General features: G+C 39.5%; 1 protein-coding gene across 2 annotated transcripts in view; it reads right to left on the bottom strand.

The window, feature by feature from the left end:
- Window positions 1–2,775: 2,775 nt before the first annotated feature.
- Window positions 2,776–26,802, bottom strand: part of hdac8 (histone deacetylase 8) — a 35,883-nt gene continuing 11,856 nt past the window's right edge. Inside the window, exons 10-12 of one of the 2 annotated variants that reach the window (XR_006010547.1) lie at window positions 16,343–16,448; window positions 3,934–4,243; window positions 2,776–3,842 (exon numbers count right to left, since the gene is read on the bottom strand). Coding sequence is in view for 1 of the 2 variants with exons in the window: in XM_041986445.1 (XP_041842379.1) it covers window positions 4,221–4,243; window positions 16,343–16,448 (129 nt within the window). In the remaining variant the exon portion in view is untranslated. Of the gene's footprint in view, window positions 4,244–16,342; window positions 16,449–26,802 lie in introns of both variants that reach the window. The other variant, XM_041986445.1, reaches the window with a different exon arrangement.

A 26,802-nucleotide genomic window follows, 5' to 3' on the forward strand; every position in this document is an offset into this window, starting at 1 on the left:
GCCCCCCTCCTCCTTGCTCTTTATGGGATAGAATTTCAATCGTCTCTCCTTTTCCGAGCTCGTAAACGGTGTAATGAGTTTCATTTGCTTCGGCTATGTGGGGCTCAAACCGCCACGGTGACCGCAGCAGTGTTCATAAAGATCACAGAGAATCCTCACGCACACATTCAGGACTCACTTCTGTTCAGCACATGCCAGCTTTGACTGGTGACTCCTACATTTGGTGTGAATTTCCAGGCCATTAATTTAAGGAACATCACTTCTGAGGGAAGCTGGCTGACATTTGTGGTTCCTCTTTCAAACACTCTCCTTTAAAGCCTCTATTAACCAGCCTGCACTGAATAAATCACAGCACAAAACAGCGCAGAGACACATGACAACAACATGTTCTCCTGTCCTTTTATTTCAACAAACACCAGAGGTTTTTATACCAGAACATGTCGACAATTAAAAAAAAGTGTTTTCTTCGCTGTGGATGTCAGCGAAAGATCCAATTCTTTAAAAATCCACAAGAGTACATAAAAAACACCTAATGAAGTTAATGATGGATTTTATTTGCACTAAAGAGTGGTACGGTTAGTAATGGTCCTGCATGGTCATGTGAGCGCCCCCACAAGTTGGACCCTCACTAGGTAGACAGGGTTTAGTCCAAACGCCTGCAATGGTTTCATACTATTACTACAACAAAGTGGTATGGTTGCGAGGAATATTTGTGTTTCCAGAGCCAACCAGACCTCAGTTGTCTGCTGGCATAATTTTCTTATCTTTTCAATGTCCACGGAACGGTGAAGTGAAACAACTCAACAACTCTGAGACAGAAAATATGATTAAGTGTGTGTGCTTTGATTTGTTTTGTGATAAATTTTGGGAGTGTTTGTGTTTTTATTATTTAAACTGTTGTTTTTATAATGAAAAACACTTTGTGCTGCTCTTATGCAGGAAAAGGGCTCTATAAATAAAATTTGTTTTGATTTGAACTCCTACAGGGTGTTCTTTCACTCACACTTACTTTTGTCATGCAAAGTGACGTTTTTCTTTACCCCAATTAACAGACCACATTGTGAGAGTCCAGGAGCTCCACCCTAACCGTACCGTTCGCCTATGGTTCACTTTGGTTGCATGGAACCCTTTTTTTTAATGGGGGGAAAAAAACATTCACATGCTCTACTGTCCTGTACCGGCCTGAACTGTACAGTTCAGTGTAAATGTAAAAGCATCTTTAATAATATAATTATTGTAGTTTGACATAAATCTTTCCTCAATTACACCTCACTTGGCTTTAATAGGATTTCGACCCTATCATGCCACACAGAGACAGAGCAGACAAAAGCTTTTAACTAAGTTCACACTGCATGTCTTTAAGAACCACTAGAGAACTTTGATAGATTTCATCAGTGAGTCACCCCCTAACAACCACTAATCTGGCATCCATCTTGCATTCTGTCTCTTCTCTGGACTCTCTTCAATAAGTAAAACTCAGTTCAATGTTGACTTGTGTCTTATCTTTTGCTCTGTCCATTTCATTCTCTTCCTATGATGATGTCGTCTTGCATTTCTTACAACCATGGTGTGGGTGCAGTCAGCCAATGTGTTGATATCCAGTTGCTAATGCGTGCCATAGTGGGTAAAGCTGAGTTGGCTGTAAAGTGGTGCAGAATCCTGGAAGAAAAAGTTGTGGAGCGCAGTTTCTCGGCCTTTGGATGTGCTGGGAAATGACTGCTTAAGGAATCTACATAATAAATATCAATATGCCATCAAAATGAGTCAAAGAAACATATTTTAAAGGTCAGAAAGTTGCATTGTGCCTCTTTAGTGATTAATTTGAATTTTTTGCTGATGTCCAACTTCGTGGTTGTTCGTATTGTCATCTAAATGCCACCGCTTGTAATTCAATTCCACTTTTTTTTGTATCTGTATTTTTCCTAATCCTAATCTTAATCTTGTATAGTAGATTTAATATAGGTACATATTTTGATTGTTTGTCATTCTTATATATTGTGAAATTTTGTAAGATATTGTAAGAACGAGCCAGTCTTTTGAATGGCTCCTCAAGATCCGGCTCCCTTCAAAGAGCCATAAATCCCATCTCTAATTTTTGAAAAGTGCTAGAGGGCAGACTGAAACCTTGATTTCTTTGTAAAAAATGTTTTTTTTTAAGTTTTGTTTGAACATTTTTTACATAGACTGTTGGAACACTATAAAGTGTCAAATTCAGCGATTAAAGCTGTACACCTGTTGTTACTGTTTTCCCTGCAGAGCAAAACAGCAACAACTGCAGTGAACATCCACAAGAGAAAAACTGTAGAGAGCTCTTATTTATTTATCTGGGTGAGTTTAGTGTTTAGTGTTTGCAAACTCAGACCACAAACAGCTGGTTAATATTTGACATTTTCATGCAGACTAAAGCATTTTGAGTCGTCTTCTTCTTCTTCTTTAAAAATAAATAAATACAAACAACAAAAAAATACTTTGAGCATAAGTTTCCATTAATCTTTTAACATTAAAAAACAGCCGTGAAAGCCCGGTAAAGAACTCATTACTAGCACCACACCTGTGGCCATGAAGAAAACTTCTTCTGTTATCCAAACTTCTGCAGGCATGAAAATACTTGGATGCAGTTTGTCTCCATTCATCAAACTGTAAATGCATCGTAAAGGCTTCTGCAAGTGCAACAGCATTTTTAAATATTTTATGCACCTATAGACTTTGCAGAATATGTGATTATCACTGCAGATGCTAAACAAAACGTACATCAGACTTTTTTTGTTTGTGTTTTTTTAATGAAACTATCAACAGAGCACTTTGTCCAATGTTCCATTTTTTAGAATTTCAGTTTATTTTCAGTGATACAATACAGAGAGAAGCTGTTAAATGGCTGAAGTCAATTCTTCCTAATGGTACATCATAAAAAAACCAACACTCATTCATTAACTACACCTAGATATTCAACCAATCAGCCACATCGTGTGAAGGAAATGTCATTTTGATTCAATGTCATTTCTCTGGATACTCAAAATCATGAAGATGTTACTTTAACATGTACCACTTTCCTTATATAGACCATGAACCCCTCCACAGGGGTGTGTTCAGGCAGCAGGGCGGATCAGGTTACGGCTGATCAGTGTGAAAACAGCAACATAAAAAAAAATAACAGGCATATTTAAAAAAAATGGGGATACAATTTCCATAAAATCAAGGCAACACAATATGAACCAAATACAGTGTTTGACACTACTTTGGTGCATCAGACACCACACTTAGCACCAAGACAGCATTGAGGTAAAAATATGGCCCAATTCTTGTAGATGGGTCATATTACACCACAAAGTTGTGTCACATTTAGCTGCAGGTGAGCCTCACAATATTTACAATTCCAGTCCATTCTGAGGAAGCCAGCTTATGAACTGAATACACCTACATCTCCTCTTTGGGGCTTCTGTTTTGATCCAAACCCTCTTTAAAGATCATGTAATCTGTGTTGCTTTTCTATAAAAGAAAAACAGGTGAACCTTCCCTGGATAATCTCCAGTTAAAAATCTAAAAGGCCAGATGTTTGGGGAGTCTACCTAGGGCTTAAAACATAGTGAAACTGGCTATTTTTCTTACTTTCTGTACAGTTTGTTGGTAAACTTTTTGAGTTTTCTGAGTCATTTCACATACGTTACAAGACTTTCCAGAGCTGTGAAACAAAGGTTTAACAGTCCATTTGGGGAACTCTGTTTTTCTGTCTGTTTTAGCGCTCGTCTGTCCTCAGGAGGCTGAAATCACAGCAGGTCCGGGGTGGCCGTGAAACCGGACTCCTAAAAAATCTGTTTTTCCATTTATGTCCGACTGATGCTTCCCTGGATACAGAAGACACGATGTACAGTGTTGTCGTTTAGTTTTACGTAACCACACTGAACATATTACTCTTTCTTGCACAAACAAACATACCTTTTCCAAAACACAAAGGAATTAAAAAACAGTGAACGTTATGTAGCAACCGCATCAACCCCTCCCCTCAACCCATATTAAACTGTTTTCCTCTGGAAACACACAGCTAATGTTTTCCAAAATCCTCTTGTTCTTTTTTACCCTCCCTCACTCGATCTGAGCCTTGGGCTGGAGGGGTCCGCTCCATGTTGTCTTCATTAAAGCCGCAGAGTGTCGACCTGGTTCGGAAACATGTGTGTGTGTGTCTGGGGGGGGGGGGGTTGTGTGAAGGAGGCTGAGGCTGAGTCCTAAACCACATTCTTTAAATTCCCTGTAAACAAGAGAAAGACAGAAATGAGAGGGGTGAAAGGGGTTAGATGGATAATAAAATGCACATAGAAACAGTAACAAATACCAATATGGCAAAAAAAGTTCAAACTTTTCTCAGAAAGTGTGACTAAATACATATACTAGACACCAAAGATGGAGGCAGTTTGGAAAACACACACAGTTGTGCCACTAAAAATGCAAAATAACATCTGGCTGAGGTAACACCCATCACTCCTGAGGAAAGAGAAGCATGCAAAAAAGAAATCATTATGGAAATGACAATATTGAGCAACACAGCAAGTAGATTTGCATGAGGACACAGATTGGTTTCCATGCCTCAAACACTGATTCACACATCAAGCAAGCGTTTAGACACAATAGCTGCATTATAAAGTTTAGATGACGGCTCACTTGTGGAAATAAAGCCACATTGTTGATCTTTTGTTATGCTAACTAGACTGATTAAGTAAAACAAACATGTTGAGCGGGGGATGAGTAATTGCTCTGACGGACTGAGGGAAAGGAGGATGTCCTGTTTTGTTGCTCATTGTGGAGCTGTCAGGGAAGTCTCGTCATGTTCTGCCTACAGTGACAGCAACAGCTTTATCGAAGTCCAAACAGACCCTACCAATTTGTGGCTTAAAGCTGATGAAGACGGGCCTGGGTTATCGGTAAATACATTAAAATGTACCTGTTCCTGAAGACTTTGGATGTGTTCAGAGGAACAGAAGTGTGGAAAATTGAACATTCTCATCATTAAAGGGAACACTTCTTTGGCATATTTATAAACCCACAAGACCCACATGCACCGAGTAATTGAGCCAAAAACTTTCCCACAACCACAATTCTGTTTTGTTTTCACAACTTACTTTGAGTAAAACCCTTTCTTTGTTGTATTTAACAACATGCTGCATTTCATGTAACTCACTGTGCTTTACAATGACACGAGAACATAAAAAACAGGCGAACATGACAAATAGTTACAAAGATGTAAAAAAATGCCATAATAATGATGTTCATGCTATGTTTGCTATGCTGTGCTTTCAAATGTGCTGCTATTGAGGTTAGCAGCCATTTGCTTGACCAGAACACCCCCACATCCTGATGTGACAGGCTGAAACACCCACTGAAACAGGACTGTTTCACAGAACTGATTTATAGCATGTCATTGCAGATTAAGCACAACAGCAGAGGATCTGGTGAAGACTTGATGCGTTCTTTCCTTCCCCACAAGTCCAAGAAGTTTGCATTCCTATTATGGTCAGAACCACTGAGCTGTCACACATACAACAGGAAACAAATAGGCCGGCCTAATGTATGGAAAGAAATGTTTCAATCAGAAAAAGCCTCAAAGGTATTTCATACATCTATCTTACATATTCAGTCTTTTAAAACTGCAACCCATGTACTGTTGTTAGGTGTGTTAATATCACAGTCGGTCAGTCAGTCAGTCAGTCATAAGGAGAATTACAGCTCAACATGATTTAGAGAAACTTTTTCATGTGTTTGTTTTCAGTAATCTTACCTAACGGTGTTTTCCCAGGTCTCTCTCTCTCTCTCTCTCTCTAAAAAAAATTCACTAAAGAAAACGGCAGCTAATCTAGCTAATGCTGCTCGTGTCCTTACAAAAAACAAAAAAAAAAGATCATATCAATTCTCAGATCTTTACACTGGCTTCCTGTGCACCAAACAATCGATTTTTAAAATTTTGTTGCTTGTGTACGAGGAGCTAAACAGCTCAGGGCCAAGATACATATCTCATCTGATGTCATATGAGCCACCAAGACTTCCAAGATCATCTGGTATAGTTCGGCCACCAAACAAGTGAGTTCTTTTTCCTCCTGTCTTGACTTCAAGTGATTTTGTCTGTTTTTGTCCCTCTCAGTTCAGTTTAAGCCGACTGCATGACCTTGGAAGATCCCCAGCCACTCCGCATTGCCACAGTTTTTCTGGACTTGATCACATTTCTGGATTTTTGTTATTAAAACTATTTTTTGCTTTTCATTCATCTGTTCGTTTCTCTGAGGTTCCTGCCATCCACCCTTATCCTTAAAAGTTTTCTTTTGATCATGTACAACACATGAGGTTGCCTCATGCATGAAATGGGCTATATAAATATTTTGCCCCTACATGATGGCTAAAACTAAGTACACCAACCTTATGCGAACAGCAGGATTAACCTAACAGAAAAAAATGTCTCCTTTTTATTTTCTTTCTACAGCTTGCGTCACATCCTCACACTGCCGTTCTGTGGTGTGAACTGTATATCTCTGAGAATGTCTAATATTCCACCAGTCGAGTCTTTAAGATCATCTACTAAAATCAGCATCATGGGATTACTTACGTAGCCATAACCAGAGCACAGTGGTGGTTTTAAACCAAAAAGAAACAAACAAAAAGAGAGCCCACTAAATGTGAATATCGGATTTTTCCAGGGGAGAGTCAAACATGGCATTCAGAAGCACCAATGTAGTCTTAGCCCAGGTCTTGAAACACTGAGTCAGTTCTTTACCATCAGGATACAGGAGGCAAGTCATTGCGTGTTTTTTGTAGGGAATCCGGTCCTTCGTTATGGACCATTTAGTTATTGTACAAAAGGAGAGTGCATGGATTAAATAGCTGGCAGGGCTGTTCTGTTGATTTGATGAGAATTTCTAGGCCCAGTTAAGATGCAGAGAGCTTCCAGTCCATTTGGCTGGGGATTGCATCCTTGTATTTTGCAGATGATATGGTCACATTGGCTGCATTGAGCAGGAATCAAGGATTCAAATGATTCATTTATTGTCATTCAACCTTAAAAAAAGAACATGGCAGAATGAAATGCTGAACTCTGGTTCCAGTATCAGAGACCTCCAGTGAGCACTGGGTTTTTGCTGCAAAGTGTAAAGCAGCTGGTATGAGAATTAGCACCTCCAAACCCGAGTCCATGGTCTTTTATCAGTAAAGGGTACATTGCCCCCTGTAGGTTGTGGGGAAGTTTAACAATCCCAGGGTGTCCTTCATGAACGGGTGTAGACTAGAGAGGAATTCTGACATGCAGATTAAGGCACCATCTGCAGATATGTGGACACTGTACGGGTCTGTCATCTATACTTAGTTTTCACCCGGGGAGATGTCTGGGTTTACTGGATAGAGGAAGACTGGACACTCTGCTTGTTATGTTCACTTGGTCCCAGACAAGTACCAGGAAAACAATGAAAGATCATTTGTCTGATTATATGAAAAAAAGAAAAAAGGTGGAAGTGAACAAAAGATCCCCTAAAAAAAAAAGAACACAAGTAATAACACAAGTATTAATTGCCAACTAAAGTCTCCATGGCAACTCCCAGCTGTCAATATTTTCTTTGCTTAAGCTATTTGGCTGTAAAGTGGTGGCCAAACTGCTCATACCAGATTTCACTTTGGATTTCTCTACAACTTATATTTTTGCTTACTAAGTTGTACAAAAAAAAAAGATAATGTATGTGCTGTGCAGTCTTTTTAATTAACCTTTGTTGAACCAGTAAATCTCTTTTACAAGACAGTTCTGGCCAAAACAGGAAGCGGTTCAATTACAACTTATAATGTATAGTCCATCAAAAACTAGAGAAATGGAAATATCCAGATAATTAAAGATCATTCTTTGGACTAAACAAGGTAATTATAGTTAACAGAAACTCCGTAATCCAACACATACATAAAAGTTGAAGTAATGTGTAGTTTATGCTTAAAAAGACTTGTTTCTAAATGGGGAAAAAAGTTTCAATCTCAGTCCAGTTTCCTGACACAAATCATTAAGGATTCCAAAGTATCTGTACTGAGATACTCACACAGTCTCTGAGCCTTGAAAAGTACTAACATATGGTAAGTTCAGAGGTTCTTTAAACCTACAGAAGTTGGCAATCTTTTGTGGCAATGATCATCAAACAAGTTAGTAATGCTTTTTGTAAATTCCTCCTCCAGCCAATTCCTCCTCAGATAGTTGAGCAATATTTCCTGGTACTGTGTGGGAAATGCTCAATTACTTATTGTACAAGTGTTCCTTATTTGAGTTATGCATCACTCATCCTTGATTTGTTTTGGATGGCATCTTCATCTGGTGAAGAAGTGTTTTTAAAGTGTGGAATAAATTTTAGGACTTTCACTTCATACATAATACCTACAACGTGCATCACAACTGACACAGAGAAGATTCATATTAGTTATTCTGTACACACAGCACTTTTTTTGCCTACTATGACAAGGGGAAACACAAAATTCACAATGTACGCTAAAAACAGGAAAAGGGCATCAGAATAGAGGAACAACCATCACAAGTGGGATCAACAGGATATTTGCTGTACAACTGTACAAAACTGGTGAGGCTCTATGAGTTCCCACTGTTTTTCCATCTGTCTCATCACTCATCTGTCTCTTCCTGAATATGCTTGGACAGTTATTTAGACTCATGTCCCCACAAACTTTGTTAACCTGAAAGTAATGTCTATGTTGCATATTCAGCCGTTAATTTTAGTTTCCAGGCAGAACTCTGGAAAATGTGAGGCGTGCCAGCAGGGGACATATCGTATGTGTGTGCCATTACTTAAAGTCACTTTATTAGGTCCACCTGTCCAATTAACATAAACAGCTAATCAGTCAATCATATGGCAGCAACTGAATGAATTTAGACACATAGACATGGTCAAGATGACTTTAAAGACAAGTTGAAACTGAGCATCAGAATGAAGAAAGGGGATTTAAGTGACTTTGAACATGGCATGTTTGTTGGTCTGACTATTTCAGAAACAGCTGATCTACTGGGATTCTTACAACAATTACAAGGGTTTACAGAGAATAGTTTCAAAAAGATAAAATATCCAGTGAGCAGCAGTTGCCTGGACCAAAATGCCTTGTTGATGTCAGAGGAGAATGGGCAGACTGGTTGGACATGATAGAAAGGAATAGGAAGTACTAGCAGAGTGTACCTAATAAAGTGACCACTGAGGGTATGTAACAACTGAGTGTGTGTAAACACAAGTACCAGGATGCAAAGGTTGGAACTGGGTTAAAAAAAGAATCCATTTATCGATTTTAATCAATTCAAATTAAATAAATCCAACACTGATTCATAAAATTTGGAGATCGATTATTTTAAATGTCCTCATTTCCGGTTACCTGACCCTACTCTCGCGTTACTTACCGAGACTCGGCGACATCTTAGCAATACACACACATCTGGTTTCCTGTGTTGCCTCCATCCAAAATCAGCTTCTCTTGCTGAGATAATGATAAGTTCAGATGTTTTCATTCCCCAGTTGAGATTACATTTTACCTATAAAGTCTTTTGCAGCGTATTACCGCTCACATTAGCAGCTAATGCTAACAAGCGCAGTCACGTTCAACAACAGGAAGTGATGTCACCACACACGTAGTTTAAAATAAATCTGATATGGGCATGTAAAACCCCATTTCCTCTAAAAACAGGTTTACATTGCATCCTTTTATCAAACAGTAAACAGTCTGATGTCATAGCTGCTCACTGTGTCCACGGCTGTGAGCGCACACACAGACACATGCGCGCACACACAGGTTTCTGTCAGAGGACAGAGTGCACGTGTCAGAAAACACGTCAACCCAGGGGTTGTAAAGCTCTACTGGGGCACAGGCCCCCTACCACCCTCGTCTCCCACACAAAAACACACACACATACACACTGCTTTCTGCCACTGCCACATTCCTATGGAAATACTAACTGAGGTATTAATGAGTGTAAGAACATATTAAATAAACATGAACATTTTCAACATGGCAGCAAAAGCATAAATGCCATAACAAACGTGGTCAGAACTCTCTTCATACACACTCCAGAGTAATGGTTATTACCTGGTTTTCAGGGTGATAGTTCAACTCATTCTGAACAGTTTGTTTAATTTTTGAGCATTAAAGCTTTCTGCCTATTTTTCTACTCCACAAAGTGGTCGATCACTTTACTGTGACTCAGCTTTAAGAAAGTCAGGAAGAGTTGTGTCTTGTTTGATCATCTGCTTCAATTCAGCTTTGCTCTAAGTGACAGTGTCACTTGATTTAGAAGGTAATGGATGTTTTTCTGTCTTAAGAAATTATTAAAATCTCAATTAAAATTTGAAGCAATTCAAAAGATTTGGCACCCTGTATGAAAGCCAAAAAATGCGTGTTATTTCTCTCTTTTTACGTCAGAAGTCCATTTTTTCTTTAGTATGAAAATATTGTTTTATGTCCTTTATGAGAATTTCCGTTTCATGGAAAGCCTGTCATTTGTTGATGGTCCCTAAACGAGACGCTGGTCGCTCCAGAGCAAATATCTGTTGAATATCCACCTAGAACCGATTTCCCCGCGGTCTTACCGCCCTCTTTCTCATCCCTCCTTGCTGCTTCCCTGTCTCTGCTTCGGGTGAAGAATTTCCTGATATCCATCTACAGAAGTCACGCGTTAATATGTTTCACTTAGTATGAAGGCATGTGGTTTAATTTATAAAAATGATATAAAATTGACTGTTATTGTGACGTTACGAGACCTCAAACTGCGCTGTGCGCTCACCCGACACATGGAAGAACTGCGTGACGTGTGTGTGGTTCACCTGCTGCTCGTGCACGGTGACATGCAGAGACAGAATGTATTCCTGACCTGAATCCTCTATTTGGAGTTAACGCTCTTGCTACGCGTTTGAGCTGTAATATATATCTTCTCCCGTCTGAATTATCTGAATTAATGTATGATAAATATTTATTGTTGAAAATGAATCGTAGCATTTATACTGGGGCACGTGTCCCAGTAAAGGGGTCTGGTGACGCCAATATGTCAACCAGCTGAAAATCAGACAAAAATATTAGAGTTTTCTAAATTTTCTCAGGTTGTTGAAGATTGAAACATCCTTCTTCAGTGAGGAGCAGATGGAGTATTTCTCCTGCTCCACAGTTACGCAGATAGCGGCACGGTTGTCACGGCAACGTGCACAGCTGATTAAGCTGAATCTACCGTCATTGAAGGAATTTCTGAGTTGTATTACAGCTTTAAATGGATCCAAAACTAACCATCATCTACTCCAAACATAACCCCCAAACTAAGTGTAAACCGAAAACAAATTGTGTTCTGTTTGTGGGGACAAAGCTGCCGTCCCCATGTTTACACAAGGTTCCCATAAGTTGTTGTGCAGTCAGATCTTTATCCCCATCAACTATGAAAAACAAGTACAAACACACATACACACAACCTCTTGGGAAATTATGCTATCAGTCTTGTAAACACAGCTGTGAATATGCAAACAGTGAGGCAGCTGCTGCAGCCCTGGACAAACACTTAATAAAAGTCACACTTTAATTTTGACACTCTTCATGTGAATGTGTAAAGCATTAGGAAAAACTGAGTAATTGTGTAACACTTTACCATTTTCTTTCTTCTACTGTGCATAAAATCCAACAAACTGGCCAGATTATAAAAGTAGACATGTTTGAGATGAAAACAAGTTGGGCTTTTATTACTTTTATTGTTTCTGCCACTTTAACCGACTTGCTCATAAAATCTACTACTTTTAAGTAACACAGGGTGTGCTGCTCTGGCGGCGCTTTAATGGCTGCCCAACACTTTGTCTGCAACAAATTAAAATTAGAATCCATTTCACAGTTTTAGAAACTTTGAAATCCAGTGGATATATCTTATCAGCTTTGGTGATTCTGGCCTTTTCTTGAGGGTAGGAACAACAGGACAAAACTTACCATTAAGTTTCCAGTAAGCTTGTGGTAACTTTGAGTAAATCTTAATTTAAATTTTATTAGCATGCTAAAACTACTGCTACTATAAGGTAGTAGCATGCTAGAAGGTAATCAAAAACTAATATCTAATAAGCAGCATCCTAACCATAACCATTTATAATAAACATACAAGTATTATGTGAATATGTGAACTAAAAGCTACTTAGCAAGCAAGTTTATTTACAAATATTTCTTACAACAGGTTCAGTAAAAAAAATCTCTAGAGGTGAGTGAAAACTCGCTAAATATAGCGACAAAGTCGCTACGTTGGCAGCACTGAGTACAACTAGCTGCCGACTGTAAAGGGGGTGCACGCTTGTTCTTTAGGCAGCTTAATGAAGCCTTGGCCTTGCGTTCACCCCCTGGTGGTTGACAGACTACAGGTTGAGAATGTGTGTGATCAGAGATGCAGCAGAGCTGCATTTTGAATGTAAACATCGTTGACGATCAGGTTCATTTAATTGAGGCCACCAAAATCGCGATCACGATCAAAATCCGATTAATTGTGCAGCCCTACACCACATACTGATTGCAAACATCACCAGCAATAGAAAGCATCACCTTTTAACAAGAAACCATGAATGTAACATAATAATAACAACATAATTCACCATACGGATATATTACCTAGGGATCATAATAAAATGTGTTTTGTTACTCAGTTATGTTACACAGCAACCTCTAGTGTTGTAAGGTTGATGATTTTATGTGTGCGAACAGACCAACGACATTCAGACAAAAAACAAAAAACTCCTAATCCCTTGACTGTTTATATGAATGAAGATGTTGTGAACTGTTAATTGTGAGTAGTGAATAACATGTTCACCCTATTGTGGATAAAATGTGAGAATACATATTTTCCTCAGTTTTGGCTTTCCTTGTACACTCAGTATGTTCACATGTGCAGATAAGTAAAGCTTCGGTTTAAAAAACTGCACCATTTTACTTTTTCAATGTAGAAAAATGGGAGGAATATCCCCACATTTTGCCTGTTTCTGGTTGATGTGTTGCATCACAAACCCCCCAAAATTGACCAGCTTCCTCATATAAATCCATCTCAGAGCTCTGGAAGGGAACTGTGGAGCATGTACGAAGTGCAAATGAAAGTCAACAATAGTCATTTGCTCCCGCCTTCCAACTGCGCTGATATTTCAGGTTCTGAGAAATCCGCTCGACATGTATTTTAGAAGCATGTTTTGTTTTAAACAGACCGAGCCATAGGGTCACTCACCTCAACAGCCCACCCAGTGCCCCTATATTTCAAACTTTCTCGATCATCAGATATCTTGATTTTTTTTATCTATCTCCCAATAGTATCCTTATAATCCATAAAACATTCCTGGATCCAGATGGTGATCCAGATCACCCCAAAATCTAATCACTGGTTCCTTTATTCCATTTCTGACATTCCTGAAAATGTAATCAAATTTCCTCTATAACTTTTGACTCATGTTGTTAGCAGACAGACAAACAGACAGAAAAACGAACACGCCCAAAAACATAATTAAAAAACAAAATTAACAGAAGCAAAAGAAGGAATGCAGAATAAGCTTTGTCTGTGCTCCAACAAATGAACGAGAAAGACTCAGATGGGGAAGAAATGGTCAGCTCCTCTTACTACAATGGGACCAGGTCTTTGACAAGATGCCGAGGCAGCATTCATCTCTAGCTGCAACCAAAAGATGGCCTGTTGTGGTGTTTTATAACATTTTGGACATGGCCCCACTGAATGCATGGTTCCTCTACTGGAGCTGCATCGATGCCAGTATGACCCGGTGTGCGATCATTACTGAGCTGTCGACGTTCGATTCAATAAATCATTATCATTATCTACAGGATACTGGAATGGTGGGGGTTCTACTGATAAAAAAAAGAAAGAAAGAAAGAAAGAAAGAAAGAAAGAAAGAAAGAAAGAAAGAAAGAAAGAAAGAATAAAACAGAGAAGAAGAAGATAATCAGGAAGGGAACAAAAAAGAAGGAGAATGAAGATGAGCACAACAAACGTACGCGAATGTTTATGTCGTCTTGGGTGGTTGGAAACAACTTCATAGCGATGCATTACCGCTGCTAAACGGCGTCTGAAACTGACGTTGGATCGTGGGTGTGAACTCTGAACTTAGCACTGCCCCCTAGTGGAGAAACTGACTTAACCATGGACTTAACCTTCACTTTTGAGATTACCCCGAACCTTCAGGTGGGAGTGCTAAAGATTTCAGATTGGTCGACTAATCTCAGGGTATTATTTCTACCTTCTGTATCAGTCATTTTATGTTTAACCTAAACCATTAACCTGATTATTTCATGTACAGCAGATGGTTACCAAGCTAATTTTTCAACGATCTTTGCATACTGTTTCAAACTTTTAACTTTTATTTCTTTACTTTTTCTTAACTTTTTTCCTTAGCTTTTAAAAGGATTGTTGCACAAAGGGATGCATCGATCCGTTATTGGTATCTGTACCAAAACTGATTAAATTTCAAGATCAGGTATCGGTGACAATGGACCTGATCCATAGGTGCAGATCTATTTATTGTAATTATATGCTGTATGCTTTGAGTGACATCGTGCGCTAACAACATGCCACATGGAGGTTCACATTTGTTTTCAAAGTGGAGCAAGAGAAAGGATCAGCTATCTGGAACTTCTTCACTACCTCAGCCAACACATTGAACGGCTACGTGCACCTGCTTGAGCAGGTCGCTCACGCCGAGCAGTAGGTGTGTGAAAAAGCTCAGCAAGCTCAGATTTTTTTTTACCAAGCTAGTGAAGCTGTTCTTTTATTCAGCAGCTGTTGTAATGGATGTTTAATTTCAGGACTTAAAGTATTCTGGCACCAACCTCCAGCTTGCAGAGTGTTTTGTGCCAAAAAAAAAAAAAAAAAAAAGTGAATCATTGATTTAGAGTAAAACCTGGTTGTCATTGCATTGTTATGTTGCCTGGCAACTGATTTAACTTACCTTAAGTAATTTAATGTAAACTCTTTTGACATCCTAACATCTGTTAAAATTCACTCATTCGTGAGAATATAGGCTACTGTTTATTTTTGGGAAAGCGTAGGTTATAATGGAGTCTGACAAACTTAATGATCAACTTTATCAAGGTGTTTATGTTTACTTCCGTGTACTAAAATCAGCCCACATGTCAACCGTGTCTGTGATAAAGAGCTACCAGTGGGCTGCTGCCATGGATGGACACCAACACAAACAGCTGGCAGGGAAAGTTTCATACATATAATTTCCTTATAGGCTTAATAAACAAGGGAACATTAACATTAAAATCATCTCTGTTGAATCTTGTATTCACAAAGACCTCTGCAGCTGTAACAGGTAGCTACCTATATCACAGCATTACAGCGGGAATATGGCACGTTATAATGACTAAATCATAATATAACAGCTACACTGAGCTGTGAAAGCACAGAGGGTAGAAAAACGTCATTTTTTATGTCCTGATGAAGTTATAAGGGTTGTTTTACTCAGTGGAGTCTCTGTAAATAATAATGGAATAATGGAAAATGTCTCCAACCTTTTTTTTTTTTTTTACTGGTAGTGTACATTTTTTAAAAACTACATATCCAGGAGTGATTTCACCGAGTACACCTTCATTCCTTCACTTAAAAACAATCAGTTCACGCACATATTTAACTCACAACAGGAAGTTAGGAGTAGATCCTGTCAGTTTGTGGTTAACACCTCTACAAACCAGATTTTCTACAAATTACTTCTCTTCCTCTCGTGATCGTGACTGAAAATGAACTCAGCCCTTTCATGTGTTTGTCAGCGTTTTAGTTTCCTCACCGCCTTACAGTTGTTCTCCTGCCACTCAACTTTTTGCCTTAGCTTCACCCTGTGGCAGGATTTCTCCTGGGACCTGTGGGCTGTCAACACTTAGACCAAAGGCCCAGCTTTACACTTAACCACAAATGTGCAAACACACACACACAAAGATGAGTGTACAGTCTGAACATAAAGGCACATACAGTCAGCGATGGAAAAAGATAAATAACACATGTACCGAGACCCAGACTCTGAATGAGAGGTTGTAGGTAAAATAGGTCACACAAACTGGGCATATTCTAGTTCTCTCACACACACACACACAAAAGGATGTGGAGAACCACAGAGAGGGAACAAAAGAATAAAGAAGCCGCACTTTTATCCAAGACATAGATGCTTGGAAACAAGAACAGACACATGAAAACACATTAAAGAAACCATACAGAGACTAAAGGGCCACAGGTGAGCGAAGGTTCAGTTGAACACGAAACACACCTGTTTATACTCCACACCCAAACACACACACAAACACACAGATCCACCTGTGCATCCGCTGAACAAAGAAACGTTACACATACCTTTGATGGTGGTGATGACCTGGTCCAGGTGTTTGCTGTCATTGCGGTCTGGTCTACAGCTCGGACTGATCTCGATGGAGTAGTCTGGTCCATATTCTGTAAAAAACTAACACATAAAATGCATCCACAGATCAGATCACAACACTGGAGTCACCGCAGTCCAGCGTAGAAGTACTCATCATTTCTGTCTGAGTTTTAGAAAATGTCATGCTGGGTTTGAATGTTAAATACATGAAGAGTGAAACTGACCCAGGCATCGTTTAGGTACACAAACAAATTTAAACAAAGTGAGTCATTGGTTAGAAAAACAATAAAATTAAAGCTGAGACGTGAGATTACTAAAGAAGTGTCTGAATCAAGATATGTGTAACTTTGCAAATTCACCTGGAACACAGTAGAAAATGTAAACGTTACCTCCTCCAAACAAAAGCACAGTAAAAACCAGAGGAGAGGAATTATTAACGTATAGTCTGATGAGGAACTGTACAAAAAACAAAAGATTTTCACAGATGTTTTAGTAGAGGTGTTACACAGGTAAATATTCCAGGAATCTATCTGTCAGTGTTGATCGTTGACGCTTGTATTAATGATCAGATTCCTCAAATCACCTTAGAAACACCATGAAGATCCTGAATGAAGTGAACCCAAAGTATCATAGGAAGAGTGAATATTTCACTATAAACCTCCTCATCTTCACGGAAACTATCAGGACTTTCATGATTCATTTCGAACAAAGACAAAGTCACAGTAGACGTCTTTATAATCAGCAGAGTCTCTGCTTTCATATGACACCTGGTGTGTGTGGTTTGCTTAAAGGGGAGAAGAGAGTCCCTTTATTTAGTTGCTTAAAGGTTTAAGTGGTGATGGTGTAAAATGAAACACAATGTTGATTGTCACCTTTAATATCATTTTTATAGCAATCAAAAAAAAAAAAAAAAAAAAAACACAAATCTGAACATTGTGAGAACAGCTCAGGAAATCAGTGAATATCTGCAAAAAAATTCATCCAGTATTTGTTAGAATATTTTACACTAGATCAAAGCATTTGATTTATTAACACTGCCATTCCTGCAACGAAGAACAGAATCAGATGGCCACATGTTATTTATATTGTCCAAACTCAGGATGTTTGAGAGTTGCACTGGCCCAATTAAAAACACGAACCCACCAAACTTGTTCCTTCTACGAAAAGAATATACAATGCAGAACAAAGAAGATGAACCACAAATCAATCAAACTTTACATGAGACCGCCTGGGCTTCAAGAATGAGAAGAAAAAAAACTCCAGATCATTTCAGCAAATGCCAAAGTCTCTAAGCCTTTCATGCAGAGTTAGACTGCAGCCAACATAAAAACAAAAAGAAACAGGTAGAAATCCAGAGAGTGGGTTCACGCAAAAGTTCAAACCTGGGCATGTCAGATGAAGAGAAAAAAAGGGAACAAAAACCTTCCAGGAAGATTTTGGGGCTGTAACTCTGTGCCATGAGAGCAAAACAAACTATGAGGCCAGGTCTGACCACAAGTGCGTCAGTCAGTTTGCAGAAACTGTTGTTAAAACCTTGCACTCTGAAAACTCAGCAGAACGTGCTGAACAAGCCAAGGTGACTGAAATCTAAGACAGAAGGGTGAAACTGACAGGAATGAGGAGTTATACTCAGTGGACTATCCTTCTAATGACTATAAGACTGAAAAAGCACAAAAAAAGTTATAACCAACCACGAATTCTAAAATATTAAAGGTAACAGTGAGAGAAAAGAAGGATGAGCTACCTATTTAAGTTTGCAAAGACAGGGGTATCTTGTATTCAACTCTTCAGTGGATTAGATGGACGTCATCAGAAAAGACTTTAGAAAGTTTTTTGGCAACAAGCACACACACATACACACAGCAGAAATCAGCCAACATGCAACAAGAGTATACTTCTGCATATTTGGAGACAAAGACCACTCTGTCTTTGTTTAATAGGCCCACTTCGTGAGTCAGACAGAGGGAATGCATGAAAGTGTGTGTGTGTGTGTGTGTGTGTGTGTGTGTGTGCGCAGCAGTAAATGCAGGTAAAGGTATGAGTTTGTCCATAGATGTGTGTGTTTACTGTGATTAATCATCGACAAATGCCTATGCACAAAGAAAAAGCCCTGTTTTAATGTGTGTGAGTCTGCTTTTAATTAAGTCAGATGAGTTTCTGTGTCTTACCTCCGGTCTCAACATGGGAGTAGTTATATGCAGACACACACACACACACACACACAAATTCACTGTATTCCCATGAACCCAGTGCTCTGTCTCCTGCTGTCCAGCAACATACAAAAACACACACACAGTCTCCTGCTGGTGGCTTGTTTGGTTTGGATGACTGTCGGAGAGGAGACATAGAGGAGGCGAGGGAGAGGGAAGTGTAGACCCTCCAAATACATTAATATAATTAATTCAGTATTAATAGGGGCTGAGGTGCAGAAAAAGACAAGCACCAATTATGTTAAGATGATAGAGGGAAAACGATGTAGAGTAAAGATAGATCACAATGTGCGACGACGTCACCTGGGCAAGGTCAAAAGACGGAAAATCCCCGCTGACTGGCTCCGGTGTCTCGGGTAGAGACACTCAGACAGATGAATAGGGAAAGGTCTTTGGTTATTTACCATGGTCCTTAACATAGACCTGCTGCCCATTAATCACTGCTTGTTATAAGTTGTATGAGAAACACTGACTGAAGAAAAAGGAAGACTGCATGTGCGCTTACATTAACATTTTAATCTTTAATACACAGACGACATTTTAATCATGCTCATCACAGACAAATATTGCAGAGTGGCTTGGAGATGTTTTTGCAAAGTTTGACATTCCACCACAGAAAGTCAACGCTAATGTTTATGACAATGGTCCAAAAGTGGTAGCAGCATTGAAGATTTTAGAAGATTTTAGAATTTGTCCTCCACCAAACTAAAGAGTAAGCAGCAGCAAATGGGCACACCCTCACACATGCTAGTGCATCGGTTTGTTTCCACAAGCTCATGAAGACACTGCACCAGAAAATATAAATATTTTCTGTAACCTGACCTTCCCTTGGATAAACGTCAGATGTCCCAGGGTCAGTAAATGCAGCATGTAATGTACTTCAAAATGTATGTTGTTCTAAATCATCTAGATCATAATTCAGAATTCATCCAGCATCATCTCACCAACCGTCTCCATGGTGATCATTTCTGTCCTAAAACCAAAAGATGTGACGACTGAAGTTAAAAAGCCAACATTGATGAAGAAACTCTGATAAAACTGATGACATGGCTGAAAACAGTCTTTCTTTTATTACTGAAGTGTGAGTGTTTGTGCAGCAGTGATAAAAGTCCTACAGCAGCATCACCCAAAGTAAGCACATGTTGACAAAATAGATCATTGGCTGCTTGTTTTACTTCACTTTTTACATTAGATGATCACTTTAGTTGTAATAATCAGTTAAATTTTTCATTAAATCTAGACCTAAAAAAAGGTCTCATTATGCCCCCCTTTTCCTGGTCAGTGCTCCTGCCTGGCCCCCCATCAAAACCTTTCTAGACCTGCCCCTGCACCGCTGAAGTATACACACACCTATATGCCTACCACCAGCCTACTACTGTGTTAAAAGGTCCTGAGAAAACCAAAACTTTTGGGTAAATAAGTCCAGTGTGAACCATTAACTTCTAGATTCCTCCTTCTCAGCTGAACGAGAGAAGCTGATCAGCTGATTACCAACAGCTGTCACGATTCACGGAACAAGATGAGGAGAGAAAGCAGCTGCTGCACAAACACCGACCGCCAATTTCCGTGTGCGGTGCGTCACGGCTGTGCTGCAGCCTCTGCAGCTATCGACGGCTGTTTTAGTTTGGTTCACACCGGACGCGCCGCGGTGCATGTCATAAGCGTCCAGAAGCACCATGTCGCGCTCTCCACTAAATATATGCGCAGAGGTAATTTTTGACAGAGCACACATACAGAATGCATCAAACTCAGCAGTTCAGATAGGGGCAGACAGAAAATTAGACACAGGAGCAGTGTAAAAGCTTCCGGTAATTTTCAAAATAAAAGCCCCCGTGCAGATTTGTGCTCACTGAACCGTGTAAACCGTGTCATTAGTCGGTCAGGGTGTCTCAATGCTTGTTTTTTTTTTTTTCATTATGGACGACGAGACATTTATCCTGGAACAATCACAAGGTTCTCTAGTTCTCCTGTGATTTCGTGATCTCCTGGATCCAGCTAGGCGGACTGCACTCACAGGAGCTCCGCATCTGGCATGCTCCCGGTGTGGACTGACCCACCACAGGTCGGAATGAAGCTGCAGCACATCCGGAACGCGATGCACACATACCCGATGTAAAAAGGAGATGAAACTACCAGAGAGCCGAAAGAGCAGACACATTTGTGCAAAACGCAGGATAAGTTACAAAAAAAGAGAAGAAATTACTGGTAAAATGTGGGTGTTGAACCCTCGCACCGGGAAAAGTGTGTGTTAAAACACCGTCATTCTCCATGGAGGCGACAACCATGGGTTGCTCCATTAATGTTGTGTTTATTCTCAAATCCATCCATAGAGTCTGTCGACTCATTTTTTCCATCGTGCCTCTCCACGTCCCGCTATCATAACAGAAAAATGGCGGACGTATGGGGTTTGTCATGCCGCACATGCGTCAACTGCGTTAAAAATATTAACACAATTGCATAAATTAGTTACCGCCGTTAACGCGTTATTTTTGACAGCCCTAAAAATAACCCAAGATAACTATTAGTTTCAGTTCATAATAAACCATATTATTCTCTACTCTAGAGCAAAGCTAAAGTATTAAAGCTAAAAGCATCAACACAAAAAAGAGCAGAGGAGCAATACCTTATTGTTGTTAGGCAGGGTGACGGTAATAAGGTGACTAATAAATAAATTTGCTCCACCTGCTGTGGGAGTTGAAATAATCTTGTTTATTTAGGTCTGAAAAGCACAATTTGTAATACATCTACATCAGTTTTTGTCAGGTTTAGACATTTTCATAAAAGTGTGAGTTAAGTTTTTATATATGTAACAGCAACATGCCCATGAAAAAACCTGGGAATGTTTTAGTGTGCATGAGCCCATCTGTGGACAGCAGTGTTGTGTGTGTGTGTGTGTGTGTGTGTGCACCAGCATGTTTGTTTTTACAGCGATCTGCAGGAGCTCCAGCTATGAAGGATGCCGAGCTACACAGCGGCGGGGAAAATGTCTTGGAAAACAAATGGACTGCGTCAGCAATCAAGCGTCTATCTAATAAATGTTTTCAAGAAGGAAAAACAGCCCGATGCCCAAATCAGTTGCATAGTGCACGTACACCTCACTCCCTCAACATCTGGACTCTTACTCACCCTCCATACTCTTTGATCAATCCGTCTCTTTTAGATCCATCTGACAGTTTTCCTTTAAAAGGCATAGTACTCTACAAATACCATTTGTGAACTTTTGAAAAAAACTAGGCAAGTTAAAAGCAAACGTGGGATACTGGATTTTGCCGTGCTGCTGAAGACGTATATCTCATCTGATGGTCTGCTTTAGTCCACTGTATTCATACATTTTAAATATATGGACTGCAGACAGAGCACAATCCATCCAAAAGGTACCAAGTTAATGCTGTGAAATCTATTCATCATGCATAAGGTTTTGGGAATATAGAGCAAAACATCCATTATCTCTCTCCTGCTTGGAACGTGTTGTTTTCTGTACATGGTTTAACGCCCTCCTATAGTGATATTCAGGGTTTATGAATATGCAGCCAGTGGGCTTAAGAAAGCATCCCGCCTTTCCATGAACTTGAAAAATATACCAGCATTAAAAAGACAAATGGGACAAAGTCCTGGCTGCATAAACGGAGAACATACAAGAAACTCAGATTATTTGACACAATCCCAACGTTCATTCATCACAATAGCACAGAATACTGTGTAACAAAATAATCAGCTTTATTATTTGTCATTTTCGAAACTCACATGTTCCCTCATGGTCTCTCACGCACACAAACACACATTATTGACTGGTGATGTTTCCTGTGATTGAGCCAATGACTCTGGGAGCCGGCACGTCCCTGACGGCAGCGAGGGGCAGGAGGGGAAGTGGTTGCAGACAGGAAAAGAGGAAGAAGGAAGTAAAGAGGCGGGACACTTCCCCGCTGCCAATCTGGGACCAAAAACGTCCTCCCTTCCTGTGTGGCTCTGAGACAGACACACATTTGTATTAACTTCTGCTCACACAAAAAGATGAGGGGAATTCAAGCAAGCTGTGGGGCAACTCCGGATAAATTTCTAATTTTAGCTGTATGTTATTTGCTTATTTTACTGGTTAGCTATCATAAGTGAAATTTTGTTCCAGTAATATTAACCTTTTCCTTGGTTTTGATTTTGTTTTATGCTTCCCAGATAAGCAGTAAATGTTTCTGAAATTACATCCGGGTGTTAAATGGGGAAGAAACTATGTAAATATTAATATTGATATATATTACTTCAATTACTACATGTTTTGCAGATCAACCTGCTGGATTCCTCTGAGAAACAGATCATTTACTAAATTTAGATTCACTATGATTGGTTTTATTAAAACAATTCAAAAATTTTAATTTATTCACACACAATGCTAACACTTTCTAAAGCTTAAGTCTCTCAAACTTTTTCACTTCTAGCCATTGGATCTTTGTCTGTTCGATGAGGTGAATGATCCCCACAGCATGACGTTGCCTCCACCATGCTTCACTGTGGATGGAAATCTTAGGGCGCATTCACACTGTTACTTCTGGCCTCTTTGAAATATGCTCCTGCTTGACTAACGAGGTTTGTTAGCTGGTTTATTAAGAGGTCATGCTCTTTTCCTTTTCTAAAAACAGAGCTAATGGTGCTCAAAGAGACATACAAAGTTTTGGATGTTTTTTAAGTAACTCAAACCTAGTCTGTATTTTTCCAAAACTTTGTCCCTGACCCTTGTGGAGGGCTCCTTGGTCTTTATTGTACTGCTTCCTCAGTGGTACCTCAGAGTCTGTACTGCTACAGCAGACTCACAGGTTTTCACAACAGGTTTATATAAACTGGAGTCCTGTTACAGATTGCACCCAGGTGGACTTAATCTTTATCTACCTCACAGCAAAAAGGGTGCATACATATACAAATACTACCTTTTTTCTTTACTATTTTATTCCAACTTTAGACTATTAGGACAAGTTCAGGTTTCAAAACAGTAACAAAAACTAACTTAATCTAAAAAAAGTTAAAGGCATTACATTTAGATTACATTAGGCATCATAACTTTAAATTTCCCTGTAAAGCAAATGTTGAATAAAAAGGGTATGAAATAATGTACTGTACAAAGACAATTAATCTAAATTCTTCGTGTCACTGCTTGGACAAAACAAGCATGTTAACATCAACTCTTACAAGCTAATGTTCCAACAACAGCAAAACCAGTTCTCTTTTTCCCTTTCAAAAATGTAGGCCTCATCAGAAACGCTTCATAAATAACCTTGATTTGTGTGGCTATTCTTAGTACGCCCCATGCTGCTGCCCTTCGATGCACACGCAGATATGCGCCGCCGTTATCAAACAATGAAGGGTCAGTCAACATCAGCTACCCACTAACAAACAATACGCGTCAACAGAGAAGGCTGATGACTTTCAACCCAGGGGCTCGACTCTTGGTTCAAGCTACAGAGGCCAGTTTCTACTTGTGTTGTTATTAGATATTGAAGTATAATAAGCGTAACACAAGCAGGGCCATTGTGTGTGTTATCTGCTGTGTAATATTTTGTCTGGTAATCAGTGAATATTACAGCACCATTGTTGATGTGACTGGTCAGGTTTGACTGATGTTTGTGTACTTTAGACTACTATTTTTAATTTGTTTAGTTGTGTTTGTACACTCCAGAAAGCAAACATTTAAAGTCATTTAAAACAAACACTTTTAACCAAATATTTAGATCCAAATCAGACCAATAAATAAAAAGTATTTATTGTGGCTGCTGTTGAGGTTTGGGGGTTGTTGGTTGAATTTATCTGAAAAGCAGGAGCACATAAAATACAAATTATTTTGTTTATATTTAATAATAATAATAATAATAATGGATTAGATTTTTATAGCAGTTTTCAAAGCACCCAAAGCGCTTTAAATTTGTGTATCCATTATCCATCCACTCCTCACTCGTACCCAGTGATGGTGAGCTACTTGTGTAGCCACAGCTGCCCTGGGGCAGGCTGACGGAAGCATGGCTGCCAGTCCGCACCTACGACCTCTCCGACCACCACCAAACATTCACCCACATTCATTCACCAGAGATGCCAACACTGGAGGCAAGGAGGGTGAAGGGTCTTGCTCAAGGACACGACGACGGATAACTGGGGGAGTGGGAATCGAACCGCCAATCTTCCAATAACTGGACACCCGCTCTAAAACCTAAGCCACTGCTGTCCCATTTAAGTACTTTTTTTATTAAAAAAACACTTCAGAAGTTTCCCACTCGAATAACAGTTGTTTCCTCCACACTGGCAGCAATTTATGATCCAATGAAACGCACGAAAACGCTATAAAACAGGTCAGTACATTATCTGATGGTAATGAATGTTTGTATTCATGTGGTCTACAGTAGAGCAGGCGGGTTGAGACACACACACACACACACACACACACACACAGGGGTACAAAGGTAGTATTTGTTCCCCATGTCACTGGGACTTCAGCTTTGCTTGGTCATTGTGGATAAATGCCCCTCTTATGGGGCACAGACTGATACACAAACACGGTTTACACACACACACAAATCTGTAGGGTTAGTGCTTCTGCAGAAATTCACCTGAAAAAGACACAACTTCCCTCAGAAAAAAAACACACAAGAACACTTTAATATCCAAGCAGCCAAGATGTTTCTTCATTTTTCAACTCAAGGAGAAGATTATGTTCGTGTGCTTCATCATCTACGGCAGCTGTCTGCACTGATAGTTGCTTTGTTTTCAGTGAGTGCTCCTTAATGAGGTCAAAGGCTATTCAGGGTCATTGAAAGCTGATGAGGAGAAACAAGGGCCACCTTCATCTCAGTCAGAACACACACACACACACACACAAACACACACACACACACACACACAAACACAAACATACAGGCTCTTACAGAGATTCATTACATTTGACCAAGTTAGGTCCAAAACTGAGTCACTGGAGAAAAGAGACTCTTTGTCTTCGTGACAATAGAACAAGTGAGACAGATGGTTTTACTGATTTCTATTTGAAAAGAAGATGGATATATTTGAAAATTATGTCTCCATGAAAGTAGGATTCTTGTGCCAAATGTAAACAAAAACAGATAACCATCATTTGATAGCCACTTTAACCCCATATCTAATGAAAAGAAAAACTCTTTATTAATCCCAGAAAGAGAGAGAGACGTCGTTATAAAACCTGTATATGTGGTTCAGCATTAATGATGGCTTCACAGACCCATGTTGCATGCACTGAGGTTGTGTCTGGTTTTCACGTCCACTTGAACAGTCAACTGTAGCTCTGCTCACACCATGTGGCTCTATAGATATGTCCCTTAGGGTCAGCTGAACCAAAGCTTCCATGCTTTCCATCCAGCAGTGGATCCAGAACTTGGGCTAGAGGGGAACTGGCTCCTGCGGAAATCGGACTAACCTATAGGACCCTTGTCCAGTCAGTAGTGGTTGCAGCCTTTAGCCAGATAAAATAAAGGTATAAACTGTGGCACTTCTTACAATTATAGTAGTGTAGTGCTGTATATTGTGGAAAGATCCAAAATCCAGTTTGGTTATAGATGAAAAGATATTTGTAAGTATTTACAAATTACTGGTATTTCAACAAAGAGCAATTTGCAAATTATGTATATGCTAAAGGAGAAATCTCAAATTGTACATAACAGCAATTGGTGGAGAAATCCACAAACATTTTATAACAACTCTAGATAAGATTTGTATATTAAAACTCTTTCTGATGGCACACCAGCCTTTATTATGTTGTTGCCCTGCAGCATCCCGAGGCTGAGCAACTACACTTTACAACGATGTGCTCCAGCCTGGGGCATCACGTGACAGTTGTGCTTCACTTTAAGGCACCGCACAAACAAATGCAAGATGACATTATCAGAAGGAAAAAAAGAGGAAATGAAAGAGCAAGACACTTTAGCAACCCCTACAGTAATTTACAGCAATTCAACATTGCATCCTGTCTCTTCTCTGAAATCTATCCAGCCAGTAAAAGTCAGTCCGATATGGACTCTGCTTCTATCTCTTGTCACTTTCTCAGTTTCTTTTTCTCGCTTCCTTTGATAACGTCCTCTTGGGTTTCTTTGATGAATCGTCTGTGGTGACGTTAAAAACTGCCAGTGTGTTGATGTGACGTTGCTAGCGCATGACACGCTGTTCTAAAGCAAAACACAGCTGTAACATTGCAAAGTGTAGTTTCTCTGCCCCAGGACGCTGCA

Source organism: Melanotaenia boesemani, chromosome 5 (genome assembly GCF_017639745.1).
Source record: "Melanotaenia boesemani isolate fMelBoe1 chromosome 5, fMelBoe1.pri, whole genome shotgun sequence".
Taxonomy (NCBI): Eukaryota; Metazoa; Chordata; class Actinopteri; order Atheriniformes; family Melanotaeniidae; genus Melanotaenia; species Melanotaenia boesemani.